Below are 23,327 nucleotides of genomic sequence, written 5' to 3' on the forward strand. Positions count from 1 at the left end.
TGGAGAATACTACTTATTGCAGGATGTGGAACCATGAAAAATCAGTAACTGAAGATAAAATTGTTTACAGGACCATGGTCCAAGGAGTTGTTTAGCTAAAGCTCTGTTTATCAGTTGATCAGCTTTGTTTGTTCTCTCTGCCAGCTACTTAACAAAATTAGTAGAATAGGAGGAAAATAATAATTTCCAACCTAAATATCATTACAAGATGTCAAGCACTGTTTTAATATATATGTGACTTTTCTCACAAAAACCTTATGAAGTATTATTTTTCCCCCATCTTATAGATGAGACACCGAGAGTCTAACCCCCTGCCAAGAGTGAGTAAATAGTGCCAACGAAATGTAAACCCAGGAGATGCATTTTGGGTTAATGATTTAAAATTTTGAGCTTTTCCGTTCCCCTTAAGCCCCACCATTCCATAATGCATTACACAGATAGATGACTGCTGGGCCTTTGCAGGGATTTAGTGGGTGAGATTTGAGAGGTATCATTGTATTTTCCAAACTGATCTTAGTTCACGTGTTGCTACTCAAAATGTGGCCCACTGACCTGGGCCCTTCAGAGAACTGTTACTGGTCCACAGTGAGACAGGTAGTATAGAAATTGAGAGTTAGTGTTTAGGAAACTCTATGGCAATTTTGCAGGTAATTTTATGGCTATTGACTCTAAAGATAAAATGTTGCTAATATTTTTATTTTGTCTTCCCAAAGCATGGTCCATAACTAATTAGAAATTTTAAAAAACAAATTGATCCTTCCCAACATATAGTTTTGTAAGCAGATAGGGTAGGGGGTCCCCAGATGAAGAGAACTGGATACAGCTTTTTGACAAAAGAGAAGCCATTTGGGGCCTAAGTCATTTTGTGATCCAAGCCTGGCCACGATGCTTGCCCCTAAACCTTGAAACAGTGTCAGTGATAAGGAACTTAAGGGAACAAAATAACAATCGACTGTTATCATGCAAGAAAGGAAGTAATAGCAAAGATAATAAACCAGTTGTAAAGACTCCTAGTTCTGTTTCAGTGGTAGAGATTAAACTGAAGTGCTCAACCATCAAAGATCACCTGGAGCCTAAGGGATGACAATGTTGACCCTTTCGACTTCAATCAACTAAAGCTTGGACTCTGTCCACCTTTGCCCCAATTCTATGCAGAATTCTCTGCTGACGCCCCTTCTTGAATCGGCATGTACCCTTAGCTTAAAAACTTCCCCAGTTTTACTGTTAAGAGAGACACCGCTTTGGGAAAGATCCTCAGTGTTCTCCTTACTTGCTACAAGAAAATCCTTCCTTCTCCTGATCTTTGGCTTGGTTGTCTTTCGGTCTGACATCCAAGAGGTGAACCTAGTTTTCAGGTAACAGTTTAAGTAAAGCAATGTTTTAGAGCTATTGCCACCTCTACTTTTACCCAAATCTAAGGTCTAGCTCCCCAAAGAGACATAGGATATTGTCATCCCCCCCTCCATTTGCATCCATATCTTAATTACCAAGAAAGGCAACACAAAGAATATGAAATAGTTCTTTGAGATTCCAGGGCAGCGGTCCAGCGCAGAGAGGAAATGCCAGTAGCCTCCCAACCAGGAAGGCGCCACCCCACCCCGCACCCGCTGAGCAGCCCCAGGGCGCGGGCAGGGGCGCCTGCGCATGCGTTAGTCCCCCCCCCCCCACAGGACTGAGGGTGCGGGAGGAGGAGGGCTACTAGGTGACGCCACGCCTCCGCTTCCGCTGGCTGCCGGGTCTGGAGGAGGTCGGGATGTTGCCACTTCCGCCGGGTCCGTTCTCTGCATCCGGGTCAGCCGCTGCCGCTGCCGTCGCTGCCGCTGCCGTTGCTGCTGCCGCTGTGGCCGGGGGACTAGCCCGGGTCTCACAGCTGTCGGAGGGGAGCGGGCTCCGCTCGGCACTACCTTCTGCGACCTGGCCGTCAGCCCAACGTCGCCGGGCTGGAGGGGCGAAGAAGACGAGGAGGCCAAGGCTTCCTCCGGGGTAAGTGCGACTGGGGAAGGCTGAGCACGGCGGGTGTGAGCTGGGAACAGGCCTGGGGGGGCGGACGTCTGAGGGGCCCTTACCCGGGACCGTCCGAGGAAGGAAGCCCAGGGCGTTGTCCGTTGTGGCGAGCGCCATAGGAACTGCCTCGAGGCGCTTTCTGGATCCCCGCCCAGCTGAGGCCCCCGCCCTTGCCTGGGCTTCTGCTTGCTTTTGCCATCCTTGCTTCCCCTACCTTCGTCCCACCCCTTTTCCGTTTGTGACGGTTTTGCGCCGCAGGGAACCTGCCTTCTCAGCCCCCTTCACACTCCCCCGTCTGGATACGGTGACTGTGTCAAGTTGATCCCTTTTTTGTCACCAGCGTCGGTCCTTGTGCAGAACAAAGAAACTTGGACGTCTAATGTGCTCCGCACCCTTGGGGAACAGACACGGAAGCGGCGTTTGTAATCACGCTTTAATGGACTTTCCAATGCCCAAAGCCGAATTCTGCGTGGATTCAGACACTACCTTGTACTTAAATACCTGGCAAAAGTGATTTGGGTTTCCTGGGGTGTATCTAGTGTCACTGGAGGTATACTAGATCAACTCAGAAATTTATATGAGTCTATTATGTTGCTTTGAACTTCCCCTCGTCTTCCTGTTCTGGGAGTTCTTTGAGGGCACGGCGTTTGCCATGTTCATCCAGGTAGTCATAGTGTCTTCCATATCGTTAGTGGAATGAAGTGTGTGGTTGCATTTTGGTGTTGCTCTTTTCGTCCTCTTTTTCATTAGGACCTTTATTTCTCCTAATGCTTGATTTTCAAATTAACCGCATTTTATCTCTAAAATTATATAAGAATTTCTGCAATTTGTAAATGGATGTTTCCTCAGAATTGTAACTGAAGTTATCGTATCTAGTTACCCTACAACATATTATCTTGATCTTGCACAGCTTTTCCTTAGTTCCGATCATTTAACGTTTTCTCTAAACTGTATTCTTTTCACAGTCTCCTCTATTGCAGCCTAATATTGTTGGGTTTAGACAGGAAGTATGATAGGTCCACTGCTGCAAACCTGGAGGTTGAACTAGATGAGCATAAGTCAGTGCTATTGTAGTCTTACAGGACTTTAGAAACTATGTGTAAATCTGGCATTACCGGCTTATTCTTTATAAAGTTGCCAGTGAACTGGAGACAGTGTGCTGTATTAGAAACAGTCTTGGTCTAATCTGGGAACCAAGATACAGTGTCATTTGTCTCTATTGTATAAGATAAAATGGGGATAAAAACACCGATGTTTCATATGACACAAAATTTTTGGTTGGAACGTATGAGATGATGAATGTGCAAGTGGTTAGTAAATGTGAGAAGCACTCTTTGGAAAGGTGGTTTTGTTCATTTCATCTGGAGTCATGCTGCTAGAAAGAGCACCAGTGGAGAAAGACACCTAAGAAAGGAAGTGTATGTAAATATTTTGGAATATCCGATAAACTGGTCTTGGCTGACATTGGATCAAAAGATGTCTTGAAGCTTATATTCTCTAAAGCAGAGTGCTAGTATAATATGATGATAGTGATACTCCGAATTTACAACTTTTTATTAAATCTAATTGTAACTCTACAATGAAGTGTTAGAGATCAGTTATTAGACAATCTTAAAGATCTCAGAGCATCTCCAGTATGTTCTGCATACTTATAATATGATAAATGTACCTTTTGTAGGTGGCATAATTATCCTGTGCTTTATTATCTTCACAATTTTGAGAAATGTCAAACCATTGTAATTCTTCTTGAACTTTGTGTTAACATCTCTGATAGAGTATCACATTTAATTGAGGTATATAATTGACATGATATTTTGTTTCAGGTGTACAACATTGAGGTATAATTGACATTGAACTTATTAATTTAAGGTGTACAGCATGAAGATTCGATATTTGTTTATACTGCAAAGTGATCGCCACAATAAGTCTAGTTAATATCCATCACCATTCTTAGTTACACTTTTTTTCTTGTGATGAGAACTTTAAAGATTTACTCTCTTAGCAACTTTGTAATATCTAATACAGTAGTATTAGCTATAGTCACTGTGCTGTGCTGTACATTCCCAGGGCTTTTTTTTAGCTGGAACCCTGTTCCATTTGATCCCCTTCACACATTTAACCTACCTCCCACCCCTCACCACTGGCAACCAGCAGTCTTTTCTCTATGAGCTTGACTTTTTGGGGGGTTTGGTGTTTCTGTTAACTTGTGAGTCAGCAGTATTCTGATTTCCTTCAAAGTGGTTCTGCTTATATTGCTCCTTTCTTGTTTGTTTCCTGTTCCTACAGCTGCTGATGACAATGTGCTTCCAAGAGTAGTCCTCTCTCAATAAACTTTTTATCTGCCTAGTGTACTTTTTCCTCTAGAATTTGAAATGGTTAAGAGTGAATCTGTCTCTCCTCCTAGGTTCTGTTTAACTAGCTTAAATAATTATTCCCAAACTAGGTATCCATAACCGTGTGCTGTGATGTATTAACATTACAAGATTCAATGATGTTAAAGTAAGAACTGAATGAATCAGCTGAGCGGGCTGAAGGACTCTGGCTTGCTGTGTATATTTTCACGTGATAGACTCGTTCAAGTGGTAAAGCAGCTAAAAAACATGGTTTGTCCTCTCGAATTTCTCGAGATATGTATTTTCTCCTCCAAACAAGGAATGATTTTACCAACAGAAATTGACACTATGTGTAGATAGGTTGGGGCAAATGTTTCCACGACTCTTTTTGAGGGGTAAAACTTAACAGAAAGCCTATTTATATAGGGAAATTAGAAAAATAAGCTTAAGAGATTGAGCAAAACACAGACACTTCAAAAAATTTCTAATGTAACTTTGTCATTGTTGTTCTGGAACATAATGGGTTTTTGTACAACTTTGTGTGTCTTTTGAATGTTGTAATGACATAGTAGATAAGACAACCATATAATATCACCACAAGTTATATATACATGGTTTTAAAAGTTAAATAACTTAGAAAGATTTACTATGAAAAGCCTGATTTTCCCCATCCCACTTTCTTCCACTTTGTTATTAAAACTTCTAGTGATAATCTAGTAATACTTTTTCTCTCTGAAGAGTTGTGTGTTTTACTGCTTTTTTAGAAAATAACTTTAGCCATTTGTTGACTTACTCTAATGGAAGTGAACTAAATACTTGTTTATACCTCTTGGCCCCCAGAGTTGTCACAGTGTTTGTTGCGCTGTTAACCAGTTGATCTTAATGACTTTTTAAGTAATATACTTACACCTCTATTTTTTATTTCATCAACCATACCAAACTCTAGATCCTTCATTGTGTAAAATTAGGATACTGACACCTCCATCCTTCCTTGGAAAAACTAAAACTAAAATTTATGGACCAAGGTAAAACATGTAGTTGCATTAATAGAAATATTCATTAAGTTCAGCATCCGAAAACTCACGTTAAACTGTATGAGAAAAGCTTGGTATAGATATGAAGCAAATCAAAATGTAGCATAATTCATTTACTGGACAGTTAATGAATAACCTTTAAGTGGCTCGGGAATTATGGCATTGGAACTGTGGAGAAGGAAATATAAAAGACCGCACAACACTTGGCTCTCCTGAATCGTGAACATGTAAATGCTATTTACTATTATTTAGTTTCTAGAATTAACCTCTCCAGAGGACAGAAAATTTAATTATAGGTCTAGAGTAGAGAATGTATTTATTTAATTTTAGTATTTGTGTTCCCTTCCCCAGTTGCTTTTACATAATTTATAGTTCCTAATAAATGTTAAATCACATACTTGAACACATATGCATATATGCAACTGGAAAGTATTTAATTGCACGATACCCTAATTACCAAACAGTGATTACTAGAATATATATACTCTGTTTTCTAATTGGAAAAAAAAAAAGTGGTAGTTGCAACCCAATAAATGTATTTCCTGACCCAGGGTGGAGGTGTGAGCTAAGGTATAAGATTTTTGTGTCTTTTCGGCAGATAAAATGGAAAATAAGCTGTTAAAATTTTTTCCTCTTTTTTACAGGACATTGGCTCTCTGGATTATCAGGAGTCTATAGTTGACATTGAGTCCAGGCTGAGGATGGAAGGTGTAGAACTTAAGGAAGAATGGCAAGATGAAGATTTTCCAATGTGAGCAATGCTTCCAAATGAAAACAAATTTAAAACAAAATTTCACAATTTCTTTATTGAGATGTCACTTATTAACTGAATATTGGGTTTCTTAAGGAAACTCAGTATTGAAAGGTGTGCATTTAATACTAGTAAACAAAAGTTCTTTTGTCTAATAGTTAGACTCATTCTCTTGTATCCCACTTTCTAACCAAATATGTATGTGATCTTCTATAATCTTTTCATTTTTGTTTTGGACGCTCAAGTTTCAAATGTTTTACTGTTATAAACAGTGCTTTAATGTGGTATTTGTTAGAGTCAGGTTTCTGGGGAAAGGGAATCTTGAGTTGTCTGTAAGAACTGTTAAATTGCGTGCTTTATCTTAAGGAAAAAAACGTAGTAAATAAGGAAGTTTTCTAGATTATCTGGCCAGCTACTGTGACACGTTTGCATTTGTGTTTACAACTCTGTTGGCACCAGTTGGGTGAAGAGAGAAAAAGCAAAGGCAGAGCTTATATTTAAATGATGCTTCCATGACATGATGGTCAGAAGACCATCCAGTGCTCAAGAAGTTTGCTTGGCAGTTGGAATACTTAGCAGTTGGAATAGGGAGAGTACTCAGTTGTGTAGCACATCATTATAATAGTAGTGTAGAAGTGCTGAGCTCAAAAATTATAGTCATATATTCCCATTGTGAGTGGCAGCTGAGCTTCGTCATCATACATAGGATCACACATCACGTTAAATTCATGCATTTGAAATATGTGTGTTTTGTAGGTGGCTAATGATTTTTATATTTGTTTTGTTGTATTTAAGAGCAGTTACAAAAGGAATTTATATCTTTTATGTGTTACTTATATAAATATGTAAGTTAATTTGGGCAGTCTGAATTTTCTTTAACAGTGGTTTGTAAATTACTAAAGCTTAAGAAACATTGCTTAATTCAGTTTTCCACGTAATTGTTTCTATAAGCTCTTTTAACAGATCTTTGAACTTCAAAAAAATTTATTTTTAATTTCTGGGTGAAAAATTATATCTGTGTCTTCTAGACCTTTACCGGAAGATGATAGTATTGAAGCAGATATATTAGCTGTAACTGGACCAGAGAGTCAGCCTGGTAAGAACCTGACACTTAGTTTCAGTGATATTATAGACTTTAAGTGTGCTATTTTTTTTTAACACATTTCTTTAAGATAAAAAGATATACTTAGTTTTTGATCCATCATAAGGTGCCAAAGGATAAGTTAAATGTTTAGGAAAGCATTTTTGCAATGCTTTGGAAATTTAACTTTTCAAAAACATACCCTTGAGTTTCGGAAATTTCAACAAACGGGCGACAGGAGATCATTTTTAGTAGTGAGAGGGGACTGTAAGGTCTGCCTCTGTTATTTAAAAAGGCAGATCCTTGCTGGGATGTGTCATCTTGCTGTGATATAGAAGCAGGAGTGATCAGAATCCAAAGTTGATAAATTAGTGCTTTGGGATTGTGTTTCATTAATGTTACCTTCTCAAGATATCTTTTCTCTTACTCAATTTGTACATCTATGCATTTCTTCTAAATGTATCTTTCACTTTGTTTACCCATTCCAGGCTCAGTAGAAGTTAATGGCAATAAAGTAAGAAAAAAACTAATGGCTCCAGACATTAGCCTGACTCTGGATCCTAGTGATGGCTCTGTGTTGTCAGATGACTTGGATGAAAGCGGGGAGATTGACTTAGATGGCTTAGATACACCATCCGAGGACAGTAATGAATTTGAGTGGGAAGGTAAATGTCTCACTGTTTTTACCTGACCTTTATTAATGAATGTTTGTGCTCATATATCTACATGTTTCTGCAGTGGCATTTTCATATTAGGATAATTAGAAAACCTTAAAATATGATCATAAAGCCAACTAGAATCAATGATTAAGGGATTCTGTTGAAATATGATGTTATTCTTTTTAAAGTTCATATATTTGATACTAAGATATGAAATTCTGCTAGCACTGAATATCCTCATGGTCAAAACTCTTCATAGTAGTGGCTTTACTTTAATTGCCCAGTGCTATAAAGTTATGTTTTTTTCTTAATGTTGCTCTCAAATGCTTGGTAATTATGACATGTTCTTTTATTCAGGCAGTCAACTAAGAAAAAAGCTTTGAAGAGACATATTCTTTGAGGAATTGCTAGAAGTAGTTGAGGATTTGCAGAGGGACTTCTGAAGGCATTTTTTTTAGGAAGTTTTTTTAAATAGGTTTGCCTGATAGTGCAGCACTTTGTAAACCAACTTGAATTGATGTATTCTCCTAGCCCCTTCCCTTATATTCCTTATTAGTTAATTTGGAATTGAAAGGAATTGGCATGTGTTTTGCTTTACATGCTTTCTTGAATTAGGTAATTACTGTATATAGTGTCTTTAAATAGTCATAATATTTTATATATATATATAATATTTCATTTTTAAAATGACTTTTACTTCAAAGCAGTGTTTAGCACTAGGTATGTTATCTGCAGTAAAGAACAAGATCCTTAACGTGCTATATATCTTTTGTTCACTTTTTCTTCCCTATTTTACTGGTTCAATAAGTGGTCCAGTAATAAGCAATATTTTATAAAGATACTGAAATAGTTTTCTGCCTATGTGTTTTGTCTCTTCTCTCTTTAATGCTGCTGTAGTCATTTCCTGGAAGGATATTTTCCGTTAACAGCTTTGTCTTGGAAACAAACAACTAACATACAGTAGGTTTCCCTTCCCCCATCTTTTGGTAAGGACTATGATACTAAAATTTTGAAAATCATTACTTGATTAAAAATCACCTAAAATGCAATCTTAAAATGTAAATTATACCTAATCAATGGTGCTTATGCTTTGGCTGATGTCCACTTAAAATAGCCTTTTGCATGTACACTTCAGAATATTATCGATAATTTTCTACCTGATAAAACTGATCAAATGAGAAATAATTATTGACCAGTTAACCACTTTCTATCTTGTATTAAAATGTTCGGGGAATAATTTTTGTGCTCAACAACAAAAAATATTTGGCCCCTGAATAGTTGCTTTCCGTAATCCATAATGGTACCTGTCAAGGACAGTGTTATAAGTAGAATCTGGAAAGGCATTGTGAGGCCAACTATGATTTTCATGGCTCTATGAATTATCTTTTCTGAATTTGTGGATGGACATTGCACTTTAAGTCCTTACTGAATTAGGCAATACAAAAAAAAGTTAAAGAACTATGATTTCCAGAAATATAATTGGCCTTATCAAGAGCAAGCCTTTTCCTCTGTTATATTAGAAATACTTAAAATTCCACAGAAGGTATAATGAAACATTCTCTGAGCAATCTAATTAGATAGTAAAGTGGTTAACATGTAATCTGATTTTTATTGTACAATAATAATCTGTGATTCAAAAACCTTTTATTTTGACAGATGATCTTCCCAAACCTAAGACTACTGAAGTTATTAGGAAAGGCTCAATTACTGAATATTCAACAGCAGAAGAAAAAGAAGACGGACGACGATGGCGTATGTTCAGAATTGGAGAACAGGACCACAGGGTTGATATGAAAGCAATTGAGCCCTATAAAAAAGTTATCAGCCATGGAGGTAAGAGTTATGGAAGATAGTTCAGATTTTGTAATACAGTATCAGGGATCTGAATGCTTAGGGTCTCACCCTTGAGACAGTGTAATTTTGAAAGCATAATAAACATTTATCATGTCATTTTAGAGATGTAACAGGTTTGAAGTAAAAGGATAAAACCAACATTTAAAGTTCAACAGGTGTGCAGTGAGAGCTGCCACCCTCCCAGCCCTGTCCTCTATCTGTAGGTACCCCAAACTGGAACTTGACTTTCTCTCCTTTTAATCCATTTATAATTTATATACAGTGAAACACTCTAATCCTCTTTTTTTTTGAGTATTTGCAAATTCCGCCCCCCCCCAGCTTCATTAAGATAAAACTGACATAAAACGTTACGTTTAAGGGGTAAAACACATTCATCTGATAACATTATATATTGCAAGTGGTTACCACCGTAGCATTAGCTAACACCTGCATCACATCACATAATTACTATTTCTTTTTTGTGTTGGGAACATTTAAGATCTACTCTTTTGGCAGCTTTCAAGTACATAATACAATGGTTTGTTTTGCTGCTTTTTTGGGGGGAGGTGGTAATTAGGTTCATTTATTTACTTAATGGAGGCACTAAGGATTGAACCCAGGACCTCATGCTGAATACACACTCTACCACTGAGCTGTATACTCCCAATATTGTTAACTACAGTCACCATATTGTACATTAGTCCCCAGGATTTACCCATCTTCTAACTGGAAGTTTGTACTTTGACCAACATCTCCTCTGTCCCCTCATCCCCCAGTCCCTAGTAACCACCATTCTATTCTCTGTTTCTGTGAGTTCAGTTTTTCAGATTTTAGGTACACATGACATACAGTATTTGTCTTTCTTCTTTCCAACTTATTTCACTTGGAAATGCTCTAGTCTTAAGTGTATACATATACAGTTCACTGAGTTTTGACAGATGCCCATATAACCATATACCCATATAATCTACACCCCCTAGACAGAACATTTTCATTGCCCCAGAAAATTTTCTATTACTCCTTCTCAAAGAGTACCGTCTCTCCATTAACCACTATGCTGATACCTACACCATGATTAGTTTTGCCTGTTACAGAATTTAATGTAAGTGTAATCATTTAGTATATACTCTTTTGTCTGCTTCTTTCGCTCAGCATGATCATTTTGAAATTCATCTGTGTTGTAACGTGTATCTGTAGTTCACTCTTTGTTACTGCGGAGTGGCACTACATCGTGTGGATAAGCTAGTATGCTTATCCATCCTTTTTTTTAATGGACATGTGAGTTGTTTCCAGTTTGAAGTGTTATGATTACAACTGCCATGAACATTCTTGTACAAATCTTTTGTGGATATAAATAAAACCTGGCCTTCTAAAATACTACTCTTTACCCTAAAATCCAGAGCAAATCATTTAACTTTACCACAAAGTAGAGAATTTGTTCATTCCGCACTTTTATGAAACACCTACTTTACATATTTGAGGGATATACAAAATTAAGGCTTTGTTCCTTTACAATTTTGCAAGTGAAATAGGAAAAGCTACAAAGTGCAGTTGTAACTTCTGTCAGTCTGGCTGTGCTGTATATGGTTTACCCCAGCACTTTGTAAACAGTGCCAGGATGCTAGCAGTAGTCAGAATGCAACTTACTCTGTAGAGCATGTCATATTACCTGAAATCCTAATGCAGGACAGGAGGCCACGTAGGTGCAGCGGGTTAGCTATTTCAGGTAGAGTCATTTCCGCTTAATTTACTCTTTACCCAGTGCATTCTTCTGCTTATTTCTGTAGTCTTCATTTATCTGAAAGCAAATCACTTGAATATTTGCAGTTACATTATTCTGCCTAATTTAATCTTATTCAGATGAAGAAAAACAGGATAATATGGATCAGAAGGTCCACAGACACTCATTAATCCAGCCAGCTCATTGGAAGCAAGTTGTGAGACCTGCCTCATCATTTAAACCTAATGTCTTTTAGAAATAGTGCTATATTTTTCTTGGGGGAAAGTTATTAGGGCCTTTTTATCCTATTGAATTACCATAATGTGTTTTGTGACAAAGGGATTAAGAAAGATAGTGAAGATTCTGATGTACTTGAAATGATCTAACCTTTTCAGTGCATGTATGTAAATAATGGAAATAAAAGTCAAAGCAGAAATATCTGTCACTGATTACAGCTTAATATCTGTATTATAATTAAATTAAAACAAACATTTTAAAGATTATAATTAAAACACATTTCAGCACTGTTTTTCTTCCACTTAGACTTATATCAGAGGTATAATCTTTTCTTAGTTGTAATACCCTAACATCTGCAAAATGTTAGACATCATTGAATGTAAAACTATTTACCTTTTTTTTTTTTTAGTACTGTCAGTTACAGTGTGTCAATTTCTGGTGTACAGCAGAATGTCCCAGTCAGGCATATCCATACATATATTCGTTTTCATATTTAAAACTTTTTTAAAAAGCAACCACTTTAAGTATAGGTTGCATAAGAAGATTTTGTTGAGGATGTTGCTGTATTGTGTCTGCTTAGATTATATCACTATCTACGTGCTAAAATAAGACTAGCTTTCTGAGTATACTAATTTAAGTGAGTTTCAGGTTTTTATGCTCACCCTTCCCCTTCAGATTTTATTCTCTTTTTGAGAAGAGGAGATATAAAGATCTCTACAAGACTATACGGTCAGAACAGAAAATATATTTTTGATTCAGAAACGTGTAGACTATATCAACCATAATCGATATCTTCTGAACAATCTTCAGAGTAGAACCATGCTGATGATTTTGTCTTTGGGTCGTTTTTCAGGATATTATGGGGATGGATTAAACGCCATCGTTGTGTTTGCTGTCTGTTTTATGCCCGAAAGTGGTCAACCTAACTATAGATACCTGATGGACAATCTCTTTAAGTAAGTAGATCATCACAAAAGTGTTTGGACAGAATTGAGTTAAGTACATCTCCCGTTTATGGAGGTGAACTTTAACTGGGTAAGAATTATCAATATCCCAGTTCTGGTTCCTTAAATCAATTTTTTGGCATTGTGAAACTATCCATTGTCCCCCTCAAAAAAGGAAAACTGGAAGGGATATTTCAGATTATCTGTTCTAACTTACTATTTTACGTTGGAGGACACAGTAAGTGTAAAGAAGTAACTGATCTCAAAATCAGCTGGCTAAATTACATTTACCCCCAAGAAGCCAAATGTAGCTAAGCTGATTCAGCTTTATTTCCAGAGTCATTCTATTTCTCAACTTAGTGCAGTTTAAAAAAAAAAAAAAAAAACTGTTGGGAAAAATTTTAAACATATACAAAGATAGAAATACATTAAATATTTGTGTAACAATTACCCATTTCCACAAATATCAATTTGTACTTTATTCCCACAATTTATACACCCCCAAGGTAAAATTTTGAAGTAAATCCCAGATACCATATCATCTATAAACATTTCAATAAAGGTTTCTAAATGAACTCTTCTTTTCTTTAAATAATCATAATACCAACTAAAGCAGTTTTAAATTTTTAATTGTTTTTGCTCTCACTGAAGGGGAGGGAAAAGAATTATGTAATTTGGAAAACCTGGTTTGGTTCTGCAAAATGACATTTAAAACTTAAACCTAATTTGTTTTTACAGGTATGTTATTGGCACTTTGGAGCTGTTAGTAGCAGAAAACTACATGATAGTTTATTTAAATGGTGCAACAACTCGAAGAAAAATGCCCAGTTTGGGATGGCTCAGGAAATGCTATCAACAGATTGATAGACGGTATTGTAAATACAAGTTAAAAGCTAGTCTGAATAATTTTTATAATGGCCTTATTAGATTAAATTTTATTTTCTGTTGCCACTTAAAGCCACCATGTATCTACTTCATAAATTAAGTTTATTAATTTCATGACAAGTTTCTGTCTTCAAACTTATAAAAATCATTCTTTATTTCTCCTTATTTATACCACATCAAACACTTTCCTATACTTTACGTTTTGGGGAAGGATGGAGAATTTAGCACATTCCCTGTTCTTGTTATATTCTGGATCTTGCCTAATTTATAGTGCTTAGTATAATATGTTTCTTAAGATGCTTGCTGAGCTATAATCTATCTTTGGAATGAGCTCTGGAATTGTATTCTCCTGGGAGTTAGTCATCCATGCTAATGGAAGGAATTTTGATCTTCCGTTTGGTTTGATTTGACCATAGCTAATTCAGACTGGTTTAATCAACTCCAACCCATTAATAGGTTTCTCTTCATGCCTGCACATGACGTTGGCTAGTTCTTGTGATTCGGACAAAAAAAAAAAATCCTTACTGATGCCTTTATTTAAGTGTGAAATATACTGCTAAAACAGCGGTTTTTATTTTTAACATTTTAAGTTGTCTAGGATAATGCTTTTAACTTTCAATAAAAATTTTAGACTCTGTAAGAATACATTAGATCTGAACCATGTTACCTGTTCTTATGGTCTCCGCTCCCACCCTTCTGCCAGCCCAGTGCCTTCATGGTGTTGAAGAAATTAGTAACAGTTGCCCCTCTGAAAAATGAAAACAACTGACTTTTATATTCAGTGTTGGCCTCTACCCTGATTGACAGTCCTGAAGACAAGTGAATGTATTCTAGGAGATATTTAATAATAGGCTACACCGTGGACATAAATTTAGTCAGATTCATACCAGTAGGTAGGACCATTGGAATTCAAGAGTGCATTTGCTTGTCTTTAGGAATGTCATATCTAAATCACAAGTCTTGGATGAGAGTTTTTCAGTTGATTTTTTTTTTGTATAGACTTGCACATACTTATTGATTTGTTTGCTCTTCCTCTGGCATTAGAATTTGTAGAGCTTTTAAACTTTCTCTTTTTTTAAACTCCAGGTTACGGAAAAACCTAAAATCTCTAATCATTGTACATCCCTCTTGGTTTATCAGAACACTTCTGGCTGTCACAAGACCATTTATTAGGTAATCTTCTGAGAACCATTTTCTTTAAAAAAATAAGAACATGAACTCCTTGTATGAATTTCATGTTAGTTCTGTTGGTCAGAAATACTAAGATAATTATTTTTATTTTCTCCCATAGCTCAAAATTCAGCCAAAAAATTAGATACGTCTTTAATTTGGCAGAACTAGCGGAACTTGTCCCCATGGAATATGTTGGCATACCAGAATGCATAAAACAGTATGTTTTGTTTTATTTCTTTGCTTGTATTGGATCTTTATATTTTGATGTGCAAGAGGCAAATTTTTTGATACTCATTCTTTCTCACTTCATATAGTATACATATTTTGTAACTGCTCATTTTTGTACCAAAGAAAAGGGAAGGGAGACACTTTGCAACCTCTTTCCCATAGGTCACCGTGTTCTTCAGGCAGTCAGTTAAAGTAGGAGGAATTGTTTCTGGTTGTGATTCATTTATATTTTTAAAGACTAGTTGTAGTCTAAGAGATGATTTCCTAATTGGTCAGTACTGAAGAACATTCTCCAAACTTGAACATCCTGCTCTCCAGATCTGCATAAGCTCCTCATGGCATCAAATAATGATTTTGCTAGGGAAATGAAATATTCATATCAGCCTGACCTTAATATTTTCAGTGGCTGGAATTTTCATTTATTTCCATCTCACCTTTAAAAGGACTTGGTGGAAGGCTGTTAACACAAATACTTCAGTATCACAGTGCTTTAATATAGAAAAATGTTGGTTTGTTCTGTTAATCTGAGATTTTAGCCTGTTGAATATGTCAAAGCCACATTTCTTAAGTCAGTTTTGACTTCCTGTATAGTATATTAAATATTTTTCATTTTGCTTACAAACTTATGAGTTTATTTTTAGTGCCTTTTTTCAAGTTTTTGTTCATCTTCATAACATGTATATTTACTGAAATAACTCTTCCCTACCAAGGTATGAAGAAGAAAAGTTAAAAAAGAAACAGAAAAGGTATATGCACACCTTGACTGGGTTGCATCTAGACTAGTCCATTTGCATTGCATAGACTAACTCTTCCTTATTGGTTGGTTAGCTGGTAGACAAAGATAATAGCACTTGCAAATATAATAGACCCCAGAATCCAAATACAGTATGAATCCAAAGTTCCAGGTGCTGAGTATAGCTTGGATTCACTCTATTTGAACACCATACATAGTGCCAGTAGGAAATAAAGCTCACATCTCCTTCTCCTTTTGGTTTAAATACTGATGGTGAAACTAGAGAAATTCCTAAGAACACTATTTGCAAAACCAATTCCTTATAAGACCTTACTGGTTTCACCATATGCTGTAAATCTGACTTGTGTTTTTGAAATATGCATTTTTAATGAGTCAGTCCCCCCCCCCCCAGGGGTTGATGATTATATTTGCAATGCACATATTCTTTGGCTAACCAACATTCATCTCCTTGTATGCTTAAATGGCCTGCTAACCAGTCAAATTCTACATGTGATAAAATACCTAAAAGTTCAATGTACCGTTTAATAGTTAAACATTCTGCTTTCCATCTTAAATATACTTCTGAATACTTCTGCTTTGAGCATAACAATCTCTCATCTATTAATATCTTGGCATAGAAGATGAAAGGAAAGGGTATGAAATAGTTACTGTTCTATAATGTAATTTAGAAAACTGTAGGATTTGGATCTGACTTGCTGATGGGTTTTTTAAATGTTGACAGATTAGCAAAACAGAGTCACACAGTCTTTATTGAGTTAAGGTGAGAAATTTATATGTAGTTTTCATTTTGACCATTCTAAGGAACCAATTCTAAGAAACTGGAACATTCTTTGAACATACTTTGGCTCTGTATATGGGCAGGAACTCAGTTCACCTTGTGATAGAATCACAGCTTCACGTTTCTATATGACACTTTATGGGTAAACATTTTAACATAGGCACATGGACAGTTAAGTTACTTTTTGCTGATTTCTCTTTCCTCTCAAGGCATTGGTGGGCATTTGCCAGACAACTGGCTGAAATTTAAAATGTAGTCTGTAATTGTAGAGTATTTTGAAGCCAGCTGCTTCATGGATTTCAAAATGAGTTGCCTTTGTTGATTACATCTGCTGTATCATGTCTTTCTACAAAAGTTTTAGTATTCATTTGCCTGACAGAAGGCATTAGAGAAAAAGTGGAATTTTGCCTTTTATTTAATTGTATGTGTAACCTACCACGACTTTTTTTCCTTTTTTCCTTTTGTTTCATTTAACCTTAATTCAATCATTACATGTATCTTTCAAGCACTTCTTAAGTTTTTGTACAAAGTTTAGTTAGCTTTAAAAACTAATAAATCCTTGTCAGATTTAAAATGATAACATTCAAGTTTAAAAATAGAGGGGTGTGTTTTTAAAACTAAATAGCAGAAGCTATGTGTCAGAGAGCTTACTTAAAGTGAAATCTGTATAATGAGTACTGGTAAGGAGGATTCAAAACTGAATGCTGAAGTATAGCAGTTTAAAATGTTTTAGATGTTTCAAACAACTCAGTGCAAGAGAGGCCAGGCAGGTGTTCATTGTTCATATTTGGACAGATTTTAGAAATAAGGTGATTGTGAAATTAGTTCATACCAATATTTCAGATGTTGAAGGGGTTGATGTGTATTGCATGCCTTAGTAAGAATATATACCTTTCAAATTTTTGATAACAGTATAAAAGCATTTTTAGAGGTTAATCTGGCTTTACCACAGGCCAGGGCTTTTAGGTCTGATTCACTGAAGTTCAAGTGATACAGTAATGGAAACAAGTGTGGAAAGTATCTTCATATATCATGATAAATTGTTTTAAACTTCCCTTCGTTAGTAATTCAGACTACTACAAATATAGTATAAATATACAAATATAGTAGCAGTAGATTGTTGTACATTACCTGTGAAGGGTTGTCTATAATATTTGTGTGGTAATTACCTAATTTTTCTAATCCTTACTTGCCTAAATTTTGATGTGCTTTCTGTGCAACCCACTTCTGGTCCAGTCAGATTTTTCATGTACGTCTAGATGTTTCTGATTATTCCACTCTGTGGCTCCTTACTATCACAATAATTGAAAGGCATTCACATTCTTAAGTGTGCCAGTACATTCTGGAGAATACTTATGGATCTATAAATAAGCATTTTTAATCACTGAAAAAAATGGCCAATTGGTGGCATTAGTGGCATTTTAATATTCTAGTTAACAAAGTCATTTTTGAAGGAATTGCTTTTCCTACCACTCTCTTACCGGTTAGATCCTTGCCCCAGCCATGCTACCGTTCAGCATTTTAATATGCCTGTTGTAATCTGAATTTTTTTTTAATGAAGGTACTGGGGATTGAACCCAGGACCTCAAGCACGCGAAGCACACCCTCTACCACTGAACTATGCTCCCAAAGCCTGTAATTTGAATTTTTAATGTGGTTTATGTGGATTTGTATGTAAAGTATCTTATAATTTTTAAAGACACAGTCACATTTCTTGCCAGGATCCTCTTGCCTTTAAAAATTACCTTTCCTGGTTGGGGAAATGTTTGGTAACCTTTTACTATGTCCGCTTCTTTGCAAAGCTTTGTTTTTAACAGAATAATAATCTATGCTAAAATCAGTCATTTATTTTTAGAAAGAGAATTGTTCATTTGCTGATGTCTTAGTATCTGTATTGTTTTTCATTAAACAGAGTTGATCAAGAGCTTAATGGAAAACAAGATGAACCAAAAAGTGAGCAGTAAGATTGGCATGGTCCAAACAGACTGAAGAACGTGCTGATGAAGCCGTGCTCTTCTTTGCATTTATAATGCATTTACTGGTCCTGATTTTTATGTAACCTGTTACAAAATTGACTTGACTTTTTCTTAAATGGACTTTTGTATAAGGGACTGTTCACTGCTGTACTGGTTTGCAAATCTCTTGAATTTAGCTCTTTACTATAATTATAATCATTTTATATTTTATATTGCTAAATAGCAGAGAACCACACTTTATATAAAGCAGGTTTTGCATTTGTTTATTAAATGATGCATCTTCTTCAGTAAAATATTTATATGTCTAAATGGAAAAGGAAAGAGATAATATATATTTTTATGTTTTTGAGCAATATTTTTTAATGTGTAACTCTCTTGTGGAAGAATATGCAGGTAAATAAGACCATGATTTTGTAAAGTGCATGTTAGAATTTTTGTTTTTGTAAATGGTTAAATACATTTCCTGGGTCACTTAGAAAATAAAGTTGCTCATAAGATGGGACAGTTAAACTGGTTTTCATGAACACCCAAAGGTCATGTACATAATCTAAGTAGATTAGTACCATTCTGAGCTTTTTTCTCACTTAATGTTTATTGTGTCTCAATTCAGACACACAAATACAAGTGTGTTGCACACTTTTTCATTTTTAAACTTTCAGACAAGTGAAAAAGCCATTTTTAGAATTAGAGAATGTAAGAGGTTAAGAATTGGGGTTTGTATATATGTATATGTCAGACATTTTGTCTTCTGGCCAAAAGTCAGAACTTGATAAAAATTTTAGGTTTGTTCACTTAATGTGAAGTAAGCTTGTGTGTCCAGGGTATCACTCTCCTGAATTTGTGTGAGTGCAGTGTACTGTTCAGAGGAACTGTCACTACTTTTCTTTAGAAAACAGGGGCTGCTTTATTAACTGATCTCAGTGTGGGCTCTTGACCAAAATACTTCCTATCGGGTGTTTGACTTAGGCAGATATGGTATGTTTCCACATTTTCTGTTGGATCTTGTTGACAGTACTGTAAATTAAGTTATTTTGTAAGTCTTAGAGCATCATTATATTATGCTGTCTTGGATAGCATTTGGTGTAAGCATGTAAAATTCTTTAATTTGGTAAGTACCTTGACTCTACGTTGCAGTAAATTGTACTTATGCCCCCAAACAGAACTTAATTACTCACAAAATTACCCTAAAACCAGATTGGTCTAATACTGTGTCATGTACTTGTGGGGCTCATATACATTTGGTAAACTTAGTACCTTCATAACTTAAGGGTCGTACCACGTTCCAGCCCCTCCTATGAGGTAATTTACAAAAGAATAGCAAAATTGATAGCTAAGCTTATATCCTAGACTGAACACACATGTAGCTTTATCATTGCTGTTTTTAGTAAAAAAGTTTCTACCACAAAATAGAATTGTCTTTTTTATCCTTCTCAGGCGTAAACTTGACAGGCTAACTCCAAGCCCACTTGTGGGAGATGCTGGAGGGTTCCCAGGATGAGATTTTCCTCAGCAGCCTCCTGACTTAACTTGGATCCAGCAGCTGTAGGCAGGTCCCAAACTAATGTCACTATAATGAATAAAGCCAAAACCATTATTCCGTGCTCCAATCTTAGAAATACTTTGTGTTCAAAAAGCAAACCACCAATAACAGCTTAGACATTCCTTCTGAACGCTTACCATACGAGGATTACGAATAAGGGTGCGTACTGAATTGAAGTGTGATTAGGGTCTTTATTTGTAGAGCACATTAAGTCGTCTGTCATCTATAAATTTCTATCTCATTCAAACTGGGCTGAGCTTTTAAAGTAGGTGGCTGTGCGCCACCTTATGTGCCCAGTTCTTCACTTTCAACACTTTACACTGTCGATTGCCTTTTGCAAGCATTGTTCCTGCCTATTGATACAACTTACTGCAAAAGTGTATTTTCTATGTGTTGTTTTTTTTTTAAGTAGAAGTACCCTGTATTCTATTAGAACAGTAAAATTCAGAGAGAACAGTGATAACACTTGGGATATAAACAAAGGGATGTGCTGGGAATCACTAGATTTAAAAGGATTCCTACTCTAACCGACACCTTAATGGAATCTGCTATAGGGACGTGCCCTGTAATTTCTCTTAACTGTGAGACTTAAGATCATAACAAGGAGGTTAGAGGAAAAGCATTTATTGTTACTTGTAATTTGTGGCTGTGAGACATTTTCCCCGTATCATTTAATTTTAATTTTCCATTTTTGATTGAGGTAAAAGTACATATAATTGTGTGATTTTATCTTTCTGCTGGAATCATGGATCTAACTTGTTTAATTTGATGCTCTTGCCACTGTTTTTTTTGTTGTGCTTGGGCTTTGAGTGCCTCTTTTTAGCCAGAAGTTTCTCGTAAAGGAATTTGTGTTGTGCTCGGCCATATTCTTTATTAGCACTAAGAAGACAGTATATTGATCCTACAGTTGAAGCTGAATAGTCTTACCTGGGGATGGGGGGTATGTAAAGAAATATGATTCTAAGTAGGGCCTAGCGGAGAAGCTGAAAAGGAAGATAACAAAATAAGGAGGTAAGAGAAAGAAAACTATAAAGGGAACTGTAATCTAAGAAGGCCACTGAATGTGTCCTTGTTAACGGAAGTACTATATATGGCAAACATTGGTACTGTTTCTTGTATCAAGCAGGAAAACCTGCAGGCTACGCACAGAATATGTGAATAGGGAGACTGGAGTGGAAGGGAAAAGGCTGGTAGTACCTGTAACAAGAATTCATACCTTCCCCTGCTTTCTTTGTCTCTTCATAGCAAAGTAAGTTTAAATAGGGAAAGTCAGCAATTACAACGCTCAGATTGAAGTTCAGGGCTAGGTTACATTTCGTATTTCATGGTTGGTAAACATTAATGTAGTTTTCCAAAATGGACACCACTATTTAATAACCACACTGGATAGTGAAATTTGTTGATTGAAAAGTGTATGTAGGTAGCTAGACTTTCTTCAGCTGCAATTCCAGAATTTAAAAAAGAATTTTAAGAAGAAATCTGCTTTTTGATAGACTTCTGGTAAATGACTACATAGCATTACTCCTTGGCTGCTTTTCTGTATGTGTGCTCAGGGAATTTGAAAGTGTTCTAATTAATGCAGAAGTGGCTTTTTAGATTGCAAATGATAGTTAAATTAGCATCAGGACACATCAGACCAGTTTCCTGATGACACTGCTATGGTTATATATAAGATGACAGCTTCATCCTTTTTTCCCATGTTGTATGTGGAAAATTGCCACCATTGCTTGGTCAAGAGGAGGTTGAAAATAGATGTGGCTACCCCAGTTTTGTTTTCATGCCTATTTTTTCTCCTGCATTATGGCTATTGGAGAAATGGATCACAAATCTCAGAATGATGGGATAGATGGAGGAACTAATGTACTTGTAAGTTTGATCAATTCTGTTCTTGTCACAGGGAACAGGCATTGTATAATTTGAGTTGCTGGGAGAAAGAGTTACGGACGTAGACTTGATTGGGAAGGTCAGCTGGTAAAGGAAGTGGGAGATTATCTGCTCAATGTTCTAATAGTATAGAAGAGTTAACTGGGGAGTCTTTCGCCCCCCTCTTCCCATCCCAGGATTGTGAGTGAATTAGATCAGTGGTGCGTCCTAGTAATAACAACTTTCCTTTAAAGTTCTAACTGGTAATGTAAAATAAGGTAATATGTTGGACTGCAAGGTGTGACACTAAAATTTGAATAGAACTGTTACTGCAACTGTATATGATAGATTACATAATTTTTTACGTTTTGAGAACTACTTTTAAAATGCTATGAAAAGTCTACATAAAGTACTTACTAACCAGTTAAACTCCGTAAGAAAATCAAGGGTTTAATGCTTTTATATTACTGAAGAGTTATATATAGTAAGCTGTTTACATCAAATGGCTGGCTGATTCTGTCTTGTAAGACATTCTACAAGAGTTTAAAGCATTAGCATTTTGAAATTTTTGTTTTAACATTCAGTGTACCTAAGGAAGAACTTAAAAACTATTAGTTAGCTACTCCACTGCACTTTTTGTATATAAACTTTCTAAAGTTATGCCCATTAAACAGTTTATTTACCTAAACCTAGCTAGTAAATAGTGTTCAGGAATATTGAGTGTACAGCCCTTGGGGCATCGTTCACATGGAACACTGCAAATTCAGAGTTTGTTAGACACTAACGCACTTTGATATATATCTCAAAGATTCTAGCCTTTTTCTTAGTGGAAGTTCACATGCTGTCATTTAGACACAATGTACTGCAATCATTTTACTACTATTCAAATGATGCTGCCTAGCCTAGAGCTCTCATTCTAAGTGCGAGAAATTCAGGTCTAATGACTGTGTGCAAGATGTTGATGTGGTCCCTGTAAGAAATACTTGGGTCTTGATATATCAAGAAGATGTACTATTTTATTTTTCTTTTAAGGAATATGTTAAGGAATATGATAACTTGTGTCCTGATCTGTTGCACATCATATTGTTGCAACATTAATGACTTTAAATAAATTAATTGGAAAGTTTGTTTTTGACTCATTTTATCACATTTTTCAGTCTTCCACTTTACTTACTGCTGAATTTTTACACTGAATTATCTTGTAAGCTTTTCAAATAATTTTATACTTTTACTCTTGTTTCTCTTTCTGTAGTTTTGGTGCTGCTTCCTATTCAGGAGGGCGAAGAGTTCATCCTGCTTTAATTTTAAATTTTACCTTAATTATAACCAAATTATTTCATAGTTTAGTATTATTTTAGTTAATGGGGAATCCAACAATGAAATGAATAAGTGGCTGAAAACTTTGTATAAATAATAACCTGTTTACTTTGTAGACCTGCTCAGAGGTTCCAGTTGGTAGCATTTGTTTGCATTTACTCCTTAATCACTGTTCTGCTTAAACACAAACAGCTGTGCAGATTGCTGCCGACTTTGA

The 23,327-nt window shown here is 36.0% G+C and overlaps 1 protein-coding gene across 6 annotated transcripts; it reads left to right on the top strand.

Annotated features, from left to right (window-relative positions):
• Positions 1–1,843: 1,843 nt before the first annotated feature.
• Positions 1,844–22,919, top strand: BNIP2 (BCL2 interacting protein 2). 6 transcript variants are annotated; one of them, XM_031452970.2, is made up of 11 exons: positions 1,850–1,983; positions 6,016–6,122; positions 7,151–7,218; positions 7,692–7,868; positions 9,519–9,695; positions 12,506–12,608; positions 13,335–13,466; positions 14,568–14,654; positions 14,773–14,871; positions 15,593–15,628; positions 18,327–22,919. In XM_031452970.2, the coding sequence occupies exons 2-11, from the start codon at positions 6,073–6,075 to the stop codon at positions 18,376–18,378; spliced, it is 981 nt and encodes a 326-aa protein (XP_031308830.1). In that variant the 5' UTR covers positions 1,850–1,983; positions 6,016–6,072; the 3' UTR covers positions 18,379–22,919. The 6 variants fall into 6 exon arrangements, with proteins under 6 accessions (XP_064341622.1, XP_031308830.1, XP_010978263.1 ...); XM_064485551.1 differs by lacking the exon at positions 1,850–1,983 and adding an exon at positions 5,435–5,598; XM_064485552.1 differs by lacking the exon at positions 7,151–7,218 and having other exon boundaries at positions 1,844–1,983.
• Positions 22,920–23,327: the final 408 nt, after the last annotated feature.

Source organism: Camelus dromedarius, chromosome 5 (assembly GCF_036321535.1).
Source record: "Camelus dromedarius isolate mCamDro1 chromosome 5, mCamDro1.pat, whole genome shotgun sequence".
NCBI classification, from domain to species: domain Eukaryota; kingdom Metazoa; phylum Chordata; class Mammalia; order Artiodactyla; family Camelidae; genus Camelus; species Camelus dromedarius.